Source organism: Melospiza melodia, chromosome 9 (genome assembly GCF_035770615.1).
Source record: "Melospiza melodia melodia isolate bMelMel2 chromosome 9, bMelMel2.pri, whole genome shotgun sequence".
Taxonomy (NCBI): domain Eukaryota; kingdom Metazoa; phylum Chordata; class Aves; order Passeriformes; family Passerellidae; genus Melospiza; species Melospiza melodia.
In genome coordinates, this window is record NC_086202.1 from 8539622 (window position 1) to 8554168 (window position 14547).

A 14547-nucleotide genomic window follows, 5' to 3' on the forward strand; every position below is an offset into this window, starting at 1 on the left:
GGTAGCGCCCAAATGCTCCACACAAAAATGGGACCTCCTGCAGTCAGCGCTGTACAGGTAAAAAGTGGGATTTTCTCATCTTCTCAATCACTAGGAGTCTCAATAAGCAAATTTAACACAAGGAGGATGAAAACAGATTATTTCTGTCAGTGACCAGCATGAGGAAATGCTCATTTTGCCAGGGCATCTCTGGTTAACTTGGTTTGCAAGAGCTGTGGGCACCCTCTGCCCAGCTGGGGATGACAAGGGATATGAGGGTTCCACCACCTCTGTGGGGCTATCTGTCCAAGAGGGAACCCTTTGGAGCCCTTGTGCTTCAGGAATGCAACAGCTTTGGTCCCACCAGCTCTTCCATGAGCTCCCTGTCCTCTCAGGGCTGGCCAACACTGTCAGACCAGAGAATTCCCTGCACTTAGCGGCCACTTGGTGGACAGAGAGCATGAACAATGGATGTGACTGCGCTGCCCCACTGACAATCTTACCCCACCCTCCAACTTTTGCTGGAGAACGCCTCAGCTGTGCCTGGACAAGCAGAGAGGGAAGGTGAGTGCTCTGCATCCAGCTCTGCGTGTCCTGCCAGGTGGGGGACACCCATCTGACAGCCCTCACAGGGCTCTTTGCATGCATTTCATTCCTGCCACTCCATCACCCTCCTCCACCCAGATGTTCAGGACAAGAGTCTGAGAAAGGGGGAATTCACTGCTCCAGCAGACAGCCATTGCTCTCCCTATGTATGCCTTCAGCCTGTTGTCACCATCTTCATTTGTAGTTTTGTGAACTACTTTTAACTTATTTAATAGACTCCCACAATAGGAAAAAAAGGCCCTAAGGAAAGAGAATAAAAGTTGTTACTTTGCTAAGACCTTGCCTGGCAAATTTCAACTCAAAAACCCCAGAGAATGCAAAAGAGATTAATGAAAATGCTGAGAATCACCATAATAATTCCAACTACCAGCACCAGTGTCAGCAGGCTCAGCAGGGCCTGTCATTAGAAAGCCCCCTTTTAAATGGGTGTCCCTCCTATTAGTTAAATTACCTACACTGCAGAGAAGAATATTCCAAGGTGACAGAAACCGAAACAGTACAGGCTGCTAAAAATGAAAATCAGATAATTGCTCATAAATTACTTCTGGGGTCTTTCAAGATCTTTCGGTCTTGCTGACTGAAAGGCAAGTCATTTGGAATGCAATAATTAAAATAAAAGCTGCAACATACAGGAAATGTGGTTGGAAGGAAGATATTAAGAGATGCATTGTACCTGCATAAATTATCATCTGGTTTTTGATAGCATCCTGAATTCACTCTTATTCTCTTTAAAAAGCAGGTAGAGATGAGAACCTTGACACGGAGAGCACCTCTGGCTCTGGTCCCCAGATCTGGATCTTCACATGTATTCCAGCCAGGGATAAAAAGGAATATTGGATGTTATTGTCCTTTCTCACACTTATTGTCCTTTCTCACACTTTTCCCCCAGTGCTGTCTCTGTGTAATGCTCAGTGACACCCACCCCTGACACTGGGGACCAGCAGATCCTCAAGGGTGGCCCAGCAGATCCTCAGATCTCCTTGTGACTTCAGCCCCTTCAGAGAATGGGCCCTGCCCTGCTCACATAAACTGAAGGGAAAACCCCAAATTTCCTCCCTTGGGATGGGATCTCAGGACTTTACCCGGAAATATTTTAAATAGGTGGCCTTTTCTCCTAATTTGCCACATCTGAGGGTAAAATTGATGTCACTTGGTGTTCAGCAGAGCCATCCCTGTATTAGTTTTCTTCCAGTAGTTTTAGATGAAAGTTGCTGAGAGATGGAAGGGGTGCTCTGATGAGCTGAAGGTCAAGACATCATCACCTCTTCAGCTGTATTCTCTCTTCATTTTCTGATCATCCCACACTGCTACCAACTGTCTGGAAGAGGATAGCCAAGCAACTCCAGAAAATGTCTGTTAAAAATCCATTTGACACTCATTTACTGCTGGCCATGTTTGGTCTGAAAACATTAAGAAACTGTTTCACCCCTCTTGGCATTTATTGGACTACATGGAGATATTTTTTCAGACTTTACTTGTTGTTTTTTTTAAAAGCTAGACTGTATTTTGTTAGTTGCCCAGAGGATTTCATGCATGGGGTACTCTATAAATAAGAGTTATTATTCCCCAATGACAAATGCAGCTTCTTTCTCAAAAGTTCCATAATAGCTCATGTGGGACAAACAGGAGTTTTCTGATGGTGTTAAGTTTCACAATTAAAGAGACACCTCCTGCTATAAGAGGGATAGATAGCCAGTTTTTAAACCACCATTTAATTGCTGAAGACAACAGATCCTCTGCCCATGGGTAGTGAGAAGGGGATGACATCAGTCACCAGCTGTGATTCCCTGAGGTTCCCCAGGGAAAAAAATTTGGTTCCCCCAACCCAATTTATAGCCTGGAGGCGGTAGGGGAAGCTGTAAAACCTACCAGGCTAGCATAACAGGCTGCTGCTGTTATCCTGATCTCAGCAAGGCCAAGGACTGTGCAAGCAGCTGAAATTCCCTGTGGAGTTCAAGATGAGGCAGGAGAAATTCTGCAGGACAACCACTGCAGCATGGGCAACACAGTTTCTGGGGAAGAAAATACAGGATTTCTATCTTCAGTGCTGCTTCTCTGCATTTTTTGCCAAAAATAAATTAACCCCATGAACATAGAACAAATGTACATATATTACAGGGCTCCTTTCATGAATAAAGGATGCCAGGTCATCAACCTCCATCCAAATAAGCAGCACAGGAAGGGAGAGAGGAGAAGTGAAGGTAATTTGATGTTACAGCAGGGAGGAGACAGAGGTTTGCTCATAGCTGAATCATCCAACAACCCAATCTGCCAGAAAACAGCAAATATCACACAACTTCACGTGATTTTCATCAGTCTGTCCCTTGTCCTAGCTGGAATGTTCTCTAGCAGGATCTCAGAGATGTTTCACAGCAGAGGCATCACAGCCTCCTGGCACAGCCCCTTCCAGCACTGATCTCCTGCAAGGCTGCTCCTCAGCACAAAGGAAAGGGATGCTTTTCCCAGTTATGACATCACTTCCTCACAGATAATGCTTTTCCCCAGCCCCATCACCTAAACCTCCCTTAATGCCTGGTGGTTTAGTGCATGTTCAGAATTTCCATTACAGTGAGTCTTTACCATTCTTCCTGCTTTTTAGGCTCAGGAAATACTTTGTGCAGGATTCAGGGCATGCAGGTGGGAGTGTTCCTGCAGCCTGACCTTTCTGTGATCTGTAATTCTCAGTGGCCATGGTTTCACCTTTATCTGGAAACTTATAGGAAAAAAATCTCTTTTGGAGCAATGAGAAAAAGGCTGATTAAATAACTGCCTGTCTTCTTCTGGGATCGTTATTCCTCAGTGAATGCCTGAAATCAGCAGTCAAGAACAAACAAAGAGCTCACACTCTTATTTCATGACTAGATCTCAGTGTTACACTGAAATGAAGCCTGTTATCCTGAGTGGCACCTGGGTCTTTTGGAGTTGGGCACAAGAGGCACCATGGATCTGGTGCTCAGAGGCACCACTGAGGAGCCTGTCTGCAACACGTGGGCTCCTCTTACTCATGTTTAGGGGTCAGAGCTGCTGTGCTGGGGGGCCAGGGCTCCCACTGAGGTGGGCTGTGTGCTGACAGTGTGCATGAAGCATGTGTGTGCAGCCCAGAGGAGATCAGGTTTATTTGTAGGCAGGGGAATTTTGAAGTTTCCCCGGGCAGGCATCCACTAGAGAGCAGGTGGAGGTCAGGCTGCAGAGTTGGTGTTTCACAGGTCTCAGCTCCTGCACTGCCAGTTTCATGTGCTCCTCTTACATTTCCCTGCTCCTTCACCACTCTGCTTCTCTATACTTACTGTTGAAAAGTATTTACATGAAAAATGTTCTAAAGGGAGAGAGGTTAGCAAAACTGTCAACTGGGCTAAAAATATTAAGCAAACCATTTCCAGCCTCCATGAAGTAATAGATTTCTAATGCTGCTTACTCAGGACTTCTAGCAGGCTGCTGTACTCACAGGAGGGTGCTTTTTTTGCTTATTTTATGCATCAGTTTCATGTAGAATGTTTGTTTACTTCTGTGAGTGAAAACCATATATTTTCTGATGGAGATTGCTTACCTCAAGGAAAAACTAAATGTAGATCTTCAGCCTTGAGAACATTAACTTTCTGTGCAATTTAGCTAACAAATCACAAAGTCATGGAATCATAAATACCATGATGGAAGGGGACATTAAGGGCCTGGTCCAATATTGCTTGGCAAAAGCACAGTCTAGACAACATGCCCCAGCACTCTTTCCAGCTGAATATTAAAGTGCCCCAACATTGGGGAATCCAAATGGAAAAGCATTTGAAATTTGGTCAAGAAATTCTTGAGGAATTTCTTCAAGCTGGAGCAGATATATCCTCAAAAAAGACCGTGGAAATGTGTTGACATTGAGTGTGACCTCAAATCTTGATACCTGAACATGAATTAGACCAGGTCTAAGCACTCCATTTGTGTGCCTTTTTTTAGTGGTAGATCTTTACATTGTTCTCTCTCTCCTTGGCCATAACTTTTTTTCTTCCACCAAGAGCAGGATCTCTGCCTTTCCAGATAAGCATCCATCCACCTAAACCTCTGTATCTGAGACAGATGTACTGTCTGTCCCAGTAAAACTGGGACTGCCTTGACAGCTCTCCTACAAGGTGTTGCTATGCCTTTTGATCTACCCTGCCCCTGCCCAACTGATCAGGACTCACCCCTGCACCTGAACAAACTGGATCATATTTTTGGTGAAGAAACAGGGAGGATAGAGGAATGGGTACCCTGCTGTGCTGGCTGACAGAGGACAGAAGGAGTAGAGGGAGGAGGGAGGGAGTCAAGCTGCCAAATGCAGCTGCAGCGTGTGACATTGGGACAGACAGCACAGAGGGGACAAGTACACATGGATGGAGCAAATTCTGCAGTTTGTTTGCTCTGCAGTGATGAAAGAGAAAGGTCAGTTTCTATACACCCTGGCTTATAGGCTGGCATATATGATTCATATATATGTATTTAAAGTCTTCTATATCTCTCTGGCTCAGGCTGCCACTCATTTCTAGTCTTCTAACAAGCAGGCTTTTGAACAGCATTCACGCTCACTTTTTAAGTTTCCAAAGAAGCATCTCTGGCTGTAGAGGCTGCTGCTAATGAGAGATGAGGCAGTGAGGAGACAGCACTACTCCAGGTCGTCTCTGTGCTGTGCCATCCTGTGCTGTGTGAGCAGATGACAGCCATGCTCTGCACTGCTCTGGCTGCACCATTTGGGTCAGAGTCTGTGTTAGCACACAATAACCATTAACCTGGCCTTTGCAACCAGCTTCCAAAAACATCTCTGAGTATTCACCTTTTGTTCTGACTGTAACAGTTGTATTCAAGAAAATGTCAGTGAGCAGCAAGATAGGGTTCAGTAGGACAGGAATCACAGAAAAGCAAAATCGTGGCAACACAGAATTTACTCCAGTCTAGGCAAATAAAGAAAGCCCCTCTCACTGCCTTTTCTGTGCAAAGGGAGCTGCATTTCAACTCACAGTCACAGCAAGGGGCTGCAGACACAAAGTCCCTCAGCTTTTCCCACCACTGGACACGCACCTGACATCTCTATGGCAGCAACTGCAACTTTCTGTGGTCTGCAATGGGAACACCGACTGAAATGGGTGCTCAACATCCCTTAGCCCTTGGTCCTTTGGGATTTTAGTCACAAAGCAGGCGAGTAACTCCTCTCTCCACACCTTTATACTCAATGCTAGAGGCACTTGAAATACTGAAGACTGAAAATGAGGTATCCTAGTTTGTATTGAAAGGTACCATTTAATGATTCACAAAATACAAGACTGAGAACTGTGTGTGCACACTTTTATGTTAATAATGTAGCAGAGCTGCCTGACCAGATGTGTTGGATGGTCCCAGTAGAAGTTTTGCTGGCTCCTGCGATCCATCTGCTTCCCTCCACCTTTTTCCAAGACCAGATACATTTCTTCTTAACATGGCTGGAAAAGTTGGGAAAGCAGGCAGAAGTAGCAGCTACCTCCATGAGCTGCCTCAATTCCACTGACACAATTTCCAACCAGTAAGAACCCCACAGAAACGTAGAGTCATGGTGCCTCTTCTCCTCCTTTTTTATTTTGTTTTTTGGAAAAACATCTTTATAAGAAACTTCCCTACACTTGGCACATCAGTTCAGCATCAGCAGAAGATAAAACCAGTGATTCGACAACATCTTAATGGAAGACTCCCACACCTTTGGAGGGCATCAGAGGAAAAACTCAGACCTGCTATGGTTCTGATTTGCTATGTCCCTGAAAATAAAAAATGATGTCTACATAGTCTTACAGAGACACAAAAAATAGAAGAAGGAAACATGACACTTGCTCAGTTAATTTTTTTTAAAACCTACAAGTGCTCTCCACCAGCTGTCTCTTTCTCAGCACGAGGCTTCAGGGGCTGGGCAGAGCACTGCTTGGTGAAATGGATATACTAAACATTGAGCAAAACCCCTTCTCATTTACAGCTCTCCTACTTTAGCAGAATTACATCAGGGATCTGTTCCATCTGTGGTACAGAGCTGTGCAATTCATACACCCTCCCCTCCCTTAAAATCCCCAAGCTGCACTGTACAAGCAAGGAAGCAATAAAAGACATGGTGCACAGACGAGGCTTAGTCTGCACTCAAGCTCTGATGCTGTAAAAAATGCCTGGCTGAAACAAAGATCTAAGTTCCACATCATTTATTTAACTTTCAAACATCATATCCTAGGTTTTACAGTGATGGGCACTACAGAAAACACAATGAGAAATAGATGGGTAATTACAGTGGTGGTTTTGACTTTTACCATCATCTAGAACTGTAGTAAAGTCAGAAGACACAGGTTTATGCTTCTTGAGATACGTGTTTAAATCAAGTTATGTCATAAGTGATCTGAATGTAATGGTCACAGCTTGACTCCTCACCAGTCTTAGATAAGCGACTGAGATTCAGAATTAGGCACAATTTTCTGTATCAGAGCACGTGTACTGCACAGTTTGGTACAAATCAGTGTGACTGGCAGCACACTCGGGACTAGGAGAAAGGTAGAAACTTAATTTCTGAGAGAAAGTTGTGATGTGTGTGGGGGAAGCTCCCTGGGCAGCTGCCCACGACCTGGCTGCTCCTGAGCAGAGTGCTGCAGCTTGAGAGAGGCACTGCTCGGTTTGGGGGCAGAGCAAGGGGCAGGAAGAGGCTGCTGATGGGGGAAAACCAAAATATTATGAGAACAAAACAGACATGAAAGATGTTTTAAATGCCACGTATGTATAGATCACAGGGGAACTTTGAAATGCTCCATTAGGTATTGAAGTAGCCATCACACAGCCCATAGCCCCTGACTGTTGCAGAAGCCCCACGCAGGCAGGGCTGCAGCATCCTTTGTTGCGCGGGTAGGCGACAGGAGCGTGAGGCACCGCGGCGAGGGACCGGAGCGGGGTCAGCGCCGCTCATCCCGCCGGCTGCGGGCTGGGGCTGTGCGGGTCCCCGGCCGGGATTGTCCCCGCTCATCCCGCCGGCTGCGGGCCCGGATTGTGCGGGTCCCCGGCCGGGATTGTCCCCGCTCATCCCTCCGGCTGCGGGCCCGGATTGTGCGGGTCCCCGGCCGGGATTGTCCCCGCTCATCCCTCCGGCTGCGGGCCCGGATTGTGCGGGTACCCAGCCGGGATTGTCCCCGCTCATCCCGCCGGCTGCGGGCCCGGGCTGTGCGGGTCCCCGGCCGGGATTGTCCCCGCTCCAGGGTGTCACCCGCGCCACACGGACCTGCGGGGGTGACGGCCACGGCGATATCCCCAGGGCTGCCGGAGGGTGCAGGAGCAGCCCAAAGGCGCAGTGGGGCGCGGGTGGCAGTGTCCCTGCGAGGGGCCGGCTGTGCCCGTGTCCCATATTGGGGCCGGCTATGCCCGTGTCCCCGCGTGGGGCCGGCTGTGCCCGTGTCCCCGCGTGGGGCCGGCTGTGCCCGTGTCCCATATTGGGGCCGGCTGTGCCCGTGTCCTCTCTTGGGGCCGGCTGTCCCCCGTGTCCTCTCTTGGGGCCGGCTGTCCCCGTGTCTCCGCGTGGGGCCAGCTGTGCCCGTGTTCTCTCTTGGGGCCGGCTGTGCCCGTGTCCCATATTGGGGCCGGCTGTGCCCGTGTCCTCTCTTGGGGCCGGCTGTGCCCGTGTCCTCTCTTGGGGCCGGCTGTCCCCGTGTCCTCTCTTGGGGCCGGCTGTGCCCGTGTCCTCTCTTGGGGCCGGCTGTCCCCGTGTCCCCGCGTGGGGCCGGCTGTGCCCGTGTCCCATATTGGGGCCGGCTGTGCCCGTGTCCCCGCGTGGGGCCGGCTGTGCCCGTGTCCCCGCGGCGCGGGAGCCACGAGAGGGCAGTGACACACAGCCGAAGGGATGGATGGATGGATGGATGGATGGACGGATGGATGGATGGATGGATGGATGGATGGATGGAGGGATGGATGGAGCGCTCCTGCGCCGAGCGCGGCTCCGGCTGTGCCGCCGCCTTCCCTCCCGTGACAGCTCGGGATAAAATTCCAGAACAAAGGAGCAGCGCGGGGATGCGCTCGTTGCGGCGCGTTCCAAGGGTCCCTTACCGGCTCTGGAACAAAACCGGGGCGGGTAAATGCCCCAAATACCCGACAGGGAAACGCTTTGTGCGCCGGGAGCTCGGAAGGTGAAATGAGGCTTTCTGCTGCGGTTGTTTGTCAGGGTAAAATAACAATTGTATCGAAATTCATTTTTAATTGAACTGTTCGGTGTGCTCGGGGAATCTGCACTGGCATGTGGGGAGTGCCCGTCATTGCTGTATCTCCGGGCTTTATCTGCACCATCAGTTAAGCTTAGTATGTTTTAATTGAAATTCTTTCAGTCTTTCAGCTGCTACTTCCCCCTTCAGATTATCATTCATATTATAGCTGCATTTCATGCTTATCCTATTCTGAATGATCAAAAGGATTTTTCTGCCATTATATTTAATGCTTCCCTCACTTTCACAATCACGTTTTATTATAAACTCTTGCTGTTATGAGGGAATTTGGTGCAAATCAGGTCACACCTTTTTGTTAGCTATAAACCAGACGTAAGAAACCCCAGCATTAAAAACACGCAGAAGTGAATGACTGTCATTCTTGATAACAAAAAATATGCCACTAAGATAATATTAAATATTTTTAAATATAACTGGAATATGCAAGATGTAAGTCCTGAAATAATTTTAGCAGCATATACCCCTAAAATTTCTAGGTGACAACCAAAAATCAAAAAAGGAATGAAAAGAGAGCCTGTTACTGTCCTGTTTCTACATAACATATTTAATTTTACTTCATGTAAATAAGTATCTTTAAAAATTTTTGTTGAACATTCTTAGCTCATCTTACTGCGAGGAAAAAAAAGGAAAAATAAAACTAGGAGATTTACAAGTTTCTTGTATGAAAGAAAAATGTTAAAATTGAAATTATTTAAGGAAAAGAGATCTTGATTTGTATTTCTCCAATAAATCAAAATATTAACTTAGTTTAAAAAAATTCTGCAGATAGTTGTATCAGTTAATACCCTCTGAGGATTGCATTTTTTTACTGAAGCCCCTGAAAATGCATTTTCTAACCTCTATTTGATATTTTTTGTCTCTCACCTCACCAGTAAGGCACTATTTTCAGTTTAAGCCTTGGTGCTGAAAGCTGCGATCCTGAGCAGCCTGCATTCCCAACCTCTGTTGGGAACAAAAGAGACAGGATGCAGAGGGAAGCTCAGAGAAAGGAACAGCGTTGGAGTTTGATTTTACTTCAATGGGAAGCATGACATAAGTGAGAAGAATTAGTGTGAGTCCAGTTTTGGAGGACAGCAGCCCACATCCAGTGCTGACAAGGGAGAGGACTTAACCTAATGGTTTGTTTCCACACCTCACAGCCACGAGCCTCAGCAACACCCACCAGATTCCTCCTGAACGAGGCATTTATTGCAGTTTCTGAGAGCTGAATTCTTACCAGCCATAACAGCATCATTGTGGCACTCAGTGTGGACCTGCACCTTCCACTGGGAGCTGCAAGGGCCCTGGGAGTGAAGCTGTGCTGAGCAACCCATGGTCACCTGCTCAACAACATTACAGGGAACTTTGCCATTTGTATGCCAGCATTCAGACCTCTGGAGTTTTTATCTAAATCCAGATAATTTATGTGAGTCTGTCTATGCCAGTATGGAAAGGGAAAACAAAACCAACTTTCTCTAAGAATATGTATTGCCTGGTGATGATTTCCTGAGGAAAAAGCAAGTTTTCCTCTCTTGTGCTAAATTTCAGAAAGCTTGTACCTAGGGACACCTTTTCATTAGTTACATATAGGCTCTGGCAAATTTTTCATTGTGCTTTCAAACAACTGATTCGCATCCACGATGTGTCTCAAAATATAGAAATGCTTAAACAGATGAGGGATACACTTGCATATATCATAGCTTATATTATGCATGCATATAAGCTCATGTATTCATATATAAGCTTATATTCTACATTCTATTGCATATATCATAGTATATATTCTATATGGTTCTATTATATATCTGCATGTGTATGCATACATGGAAATTCTGCATACAGCAGAGGGGGAACTGCCAGCCCAGCAGGGCTCCAGAAACTCTCTCCTTCGGGGAGGGGGGCAGAAAAATGTATTTTCAAATTCAACTTCCTCCCCCACCTTCTTTTTTTTTTTTTTTTCTTCCCCACTCTTTTAAATGTCAGACTCCTACACAGTTTCTTTGAAAGTTCGAACAGTTAGTTAGATCAGTCTGGAAGCAAAACAAACCACAGCACATTTCACCTTTTGGAGAACTTTCCAGGAGCCAACAAGCATTTCAGAGCGGTGACGATTCAGTGTTTAGCTCTCTGGGGTTGGGGTGTAGACTTAAAAATTCAAAACATTTTTTTGGTACATCTGTGTTGAATCAGGGCTTGTTTCTGATTAAGGTGGCTGAATTTTTTATTATTAAATTATTTTCTAAATTGATCACTTGTATTTAGGGACATCAGATGGAAATGCTGTTCTGCTCTAACATTGCTCACTCTGCTTAAGATCCAAGCTGACTGGGTTGGAAGGTGTCTGATTTTTCCTTCAGCTGCGTTTTGCCCGAGGTACAGCCCATGACAACAGAGCACAGCTCTTTGACCTACTCGTGGCAATTTCTTTCACTGTGCATGAAAGAATGAGCATCACTGGGAGAGGCTCAGGCTGCTGCTCTTTCCCTTGTCTTGGTGCTTGGCGGGAAGTTCATCTCCTCTCCCCCTCCTGCTTGTGGGAGGCTGGATGCTGGAGCATCTCAGGCTGGTGGCATAGGAGGCGCAGCTGAGATAGGCTCCCCAGGCAATAAAGTGCTGTGGGAGATACTGGTCTGATTTTGAACCCTGAGCTTTGAAGGGGAGTTTTTTCTGCTCTATCTTGCCCTGAGAACTGAGCCAGAGCAGTGAGATCACCACATAAGTGCTGGCAAAAGCAGTGGATGCAGTGCAGTCACTCCCAGCACACATTGTGGGGGGCCCATAAGCAGCCGAACACACCCAAACACAGGGCATAAATAAATAGGAGAGAAACAGGTTTGAGTCTTTACTGCACCTGGTAACAAGAGTAGCTTGTTTTTCCCTGTCCTCCACTCCCCAGAGCAGCATCAGTCTGGAGCTGAACTAGCTCCAGTGGTCTACCAAAATCATCTCTGGGGAGCCCTGGTTTTGTGTGTGTGTGTGATCACCCTGGCAGCATCAGCCAGGAGGGTCCCTGACATGCTGGGGGTGCACATGTGGACCCTGTTGTGCTAAAGAAAGAGACCTAATGAGCAGCAGTGGATCTGAAGGGCCCAGATAATGATTCATGGCTGAGGCAGACAAGGCTGCTGGCTTGCACATCATACAGGCTGTGGGAAGTGCACAGCATGATGCTCCAAGCACAGTTTCCTAACTGCTAAATGTGGGTTAGCCTGTTTATAACACATCCAGAAACCAGCAGGGTACTGTCCAGGCAGCAGACAAGGCAGCAGGCTCACACAGTTCACACCAGGAAAGAGAGAGGGCAGCAATTGTGTGCCCAGGGGAGTGCACAGGGCAGAACAAGGTTCTGCCTCCCCAGACAAATGAAACCACTGCATTTATAACTGAAGAGGGCTCAGCAGTGATTTGGATGGCCCAGGACCTGCCACTGAATGATGTGACCCCGGGCTGCCACAGCAGCTGGCTGAGGAAGCAGGGTGGGGGAGCAGGAGCACCCCTGCCCCTCTGTGGGGCCTTCACAGGGTGCCTCTGGCTGGGCTTTGGGACACGTTGTTTTAGATGTGCTGTGCCAAGGAGAATTGTGCTCATACCAAGTTCCAGCAACTCAGTTTGTGGTCGGGCAGGTGAGGGCAGCATGCTTGAGGGAAAAGCTGCCTTCTGGCAGAGCCACTCGGATTGCCTGGGATGCTGGGAGGGTGGGAGATGCGTGGCAGGGACGTAAATCACATCTGCACAGCACTGGCGATCACAATTCACCACAAGCCATCTCTGGCAGCTCTGTTTGCCTGGAGATGGCAGCTGAGTCCACCTCCACAGTATTTTCAGACTGTTTCATGTCTGCTTTTTGTATGCGCTGAGGTAATGATGAATTTTAATTAATTTTTTTAAGGAATGCATCATAAACCTTAGCAACCTAAAAAATACTGTGATTTCTCTATCTGGGACCATTGGATTTACCCACCCCACGTCAAACTTTATGCCCCATCATCATCCATCAGGCAAGAGGAACAAGGACACCCTTTTTGTAGCCCCCAAGCCATATTCTGTGACATCCTAATATGTTGCCTTAACTCCTAGCTCTCCAACCAGAACCCCCTCAGCTCTGAATTAAAGAGATGACAGAAGCACTAAAAGGAAGGTTCCTTCAGTAACAACTGTGACTTCAGAATAAGTGCTCTCTTCTCAATATTAGCAACACAGAAACGCTCTTGTTACCAAGCTCAACTCTGTGTACAGTCTGTGTATAACCTTTTAAACAGCTTTTGCTGTAAAACACAAGTCTGTGTTTGCTGTAACAGGAGCGTTTCATTCCTCACAGTAGAATAAAAGGGTTTGCTGAAAGAGAAAGGGCATTCCAAGTCCCTGCTTTGTGCTCTGAATTCTTTTCCAACATCTTCCTTTTAATACATCGCAAAAGGGGGGAGAGAAGAAAAAAAAAACACATTTAAAAAGAAAAAAAAGTGTTTTAGAGTGTTTTCCCAAGAAATATCACACGCTGAATTGAAACACCTTATCTACAAGGAGGTCCTGGTGGCAAGTGTAGAAGCAACACAGGAAAAAAATCAATACAGCCTGCAGAGATTAAAAACATACTGGAAAAACATAAGGAAAATGTAACAATTAATGCCAGTTGTACATATAATACGTGAAAACAAAGCGCAGAGGCATTAGTCTCTACACACAGATCTATTGGATAGGTAATGCTTTTATCTCAACTTGAAAATGGAAGCTTTATTAGACTGCTTCCCATCAGGAGGCATCATACCAAGAGCAGTGTAAGGCTCTAACTAGCTGAAAGCCTCTTCCCCCCACACCTTCCATCCCAATCACTTTGCATACCCGTGAAATTCAAATGGCTCAACCTCAGACTGAGGTGGTGTCAAACCAGGGTTCAGATTCACCAGCCTGCATGAAACCACCTCCAGTGGAAGACATGAAGCAGCTGGCCAAGATGCCTTGCAATAGGTGGGAGCTTTTTGTCTGCAATTTAAAAAGCCCCTCCATGATGCTGCAGCTAAAGATTGTTTTATCATTGCATTGTATCATGCTGTAGCAGCTATTAATATATGCCTGGCTTGAATAAAATGTCCTACACAAGTTTCAGCTGTGGGGGGTTTTGTAATTAGTGTGCTCAGGCGCAAAAATCAGGAACATATTTAAGGTGTCGCTCAGCTGAATGATTCCTCAAAACTCCCTCCAGCAGCTTTTCATTCATACAATAATTACACCCAATTTTATCATTTAACCCAGTATCTTGAGTGTAAACCCCAAGAAAAGGCAATAAATAGCTCTTTCTCCTAATGTTAATACACTCCTAATGTTAAAATACATGTTGAAGTCTAAGTAGAATATTTGCATCGTCAGTTTTCTGGATCAGGAACAATAAAGAGGAAAATCTCCCTTCTCATAACACTTACCATAACAAATTTCAATAAAACTACACAAGACTCACAGCAGGACTATAGATAAGCATCAGATAGGTGACAATATAGGAAAAATACCACTTTAACCTTTCTGCTGCCTTCACATCAAAATAAATCAAGGTTTACAAGTTTACTTTTAAACCCCAGAGAGCATAAGTGAACCTATGGTTTACTCATCCCCTTTCTGACACCAGCAAGTAGAGGGGTAGGTACAGGGTCACACAAGGGTTGGTGGGTTGGACACCTAGTGCTACTTCAAGGCCAAGAGCCAAGTGGACTCAACCATCTGAGAATCCTCTCAGTGAAGGAACTTTAAGGACTATGAGACCAAAAAG

At 46.4% G+C, this 14547-nt stretch overlaps 1 protein-coding gene across 1 annotated transcript; it reads right to left on the reverse strand.

Moving 5' to 3' along the window:
• Window positions 1–7357: 7357 nt before the first annotated feature.
• LOC134421714 (tetra-peptide repeat homeobox protein 1-like) lies at window positions 7358–8335 on the reverse strand. Its single transcript, XM_063162888.1, has one exon. It carries the CDS (start codon window positions 8333–8335, stop codon window positions 7358–7360), a length of 978 nt encoding a protein of 325 aa, XP_063018958.1.
• Window positions 8336–14547: the final 6212 nt, after the last annotated feature.

Coding starts and splice junctions, on each gene's coding strand:
- LOC134421714 (XM_063162888.1), bottom strand. CDS start 8,335: ATGGGACACGGGCACAGCCGGCCCCACGCGGGGACACGGGGACAGCCG.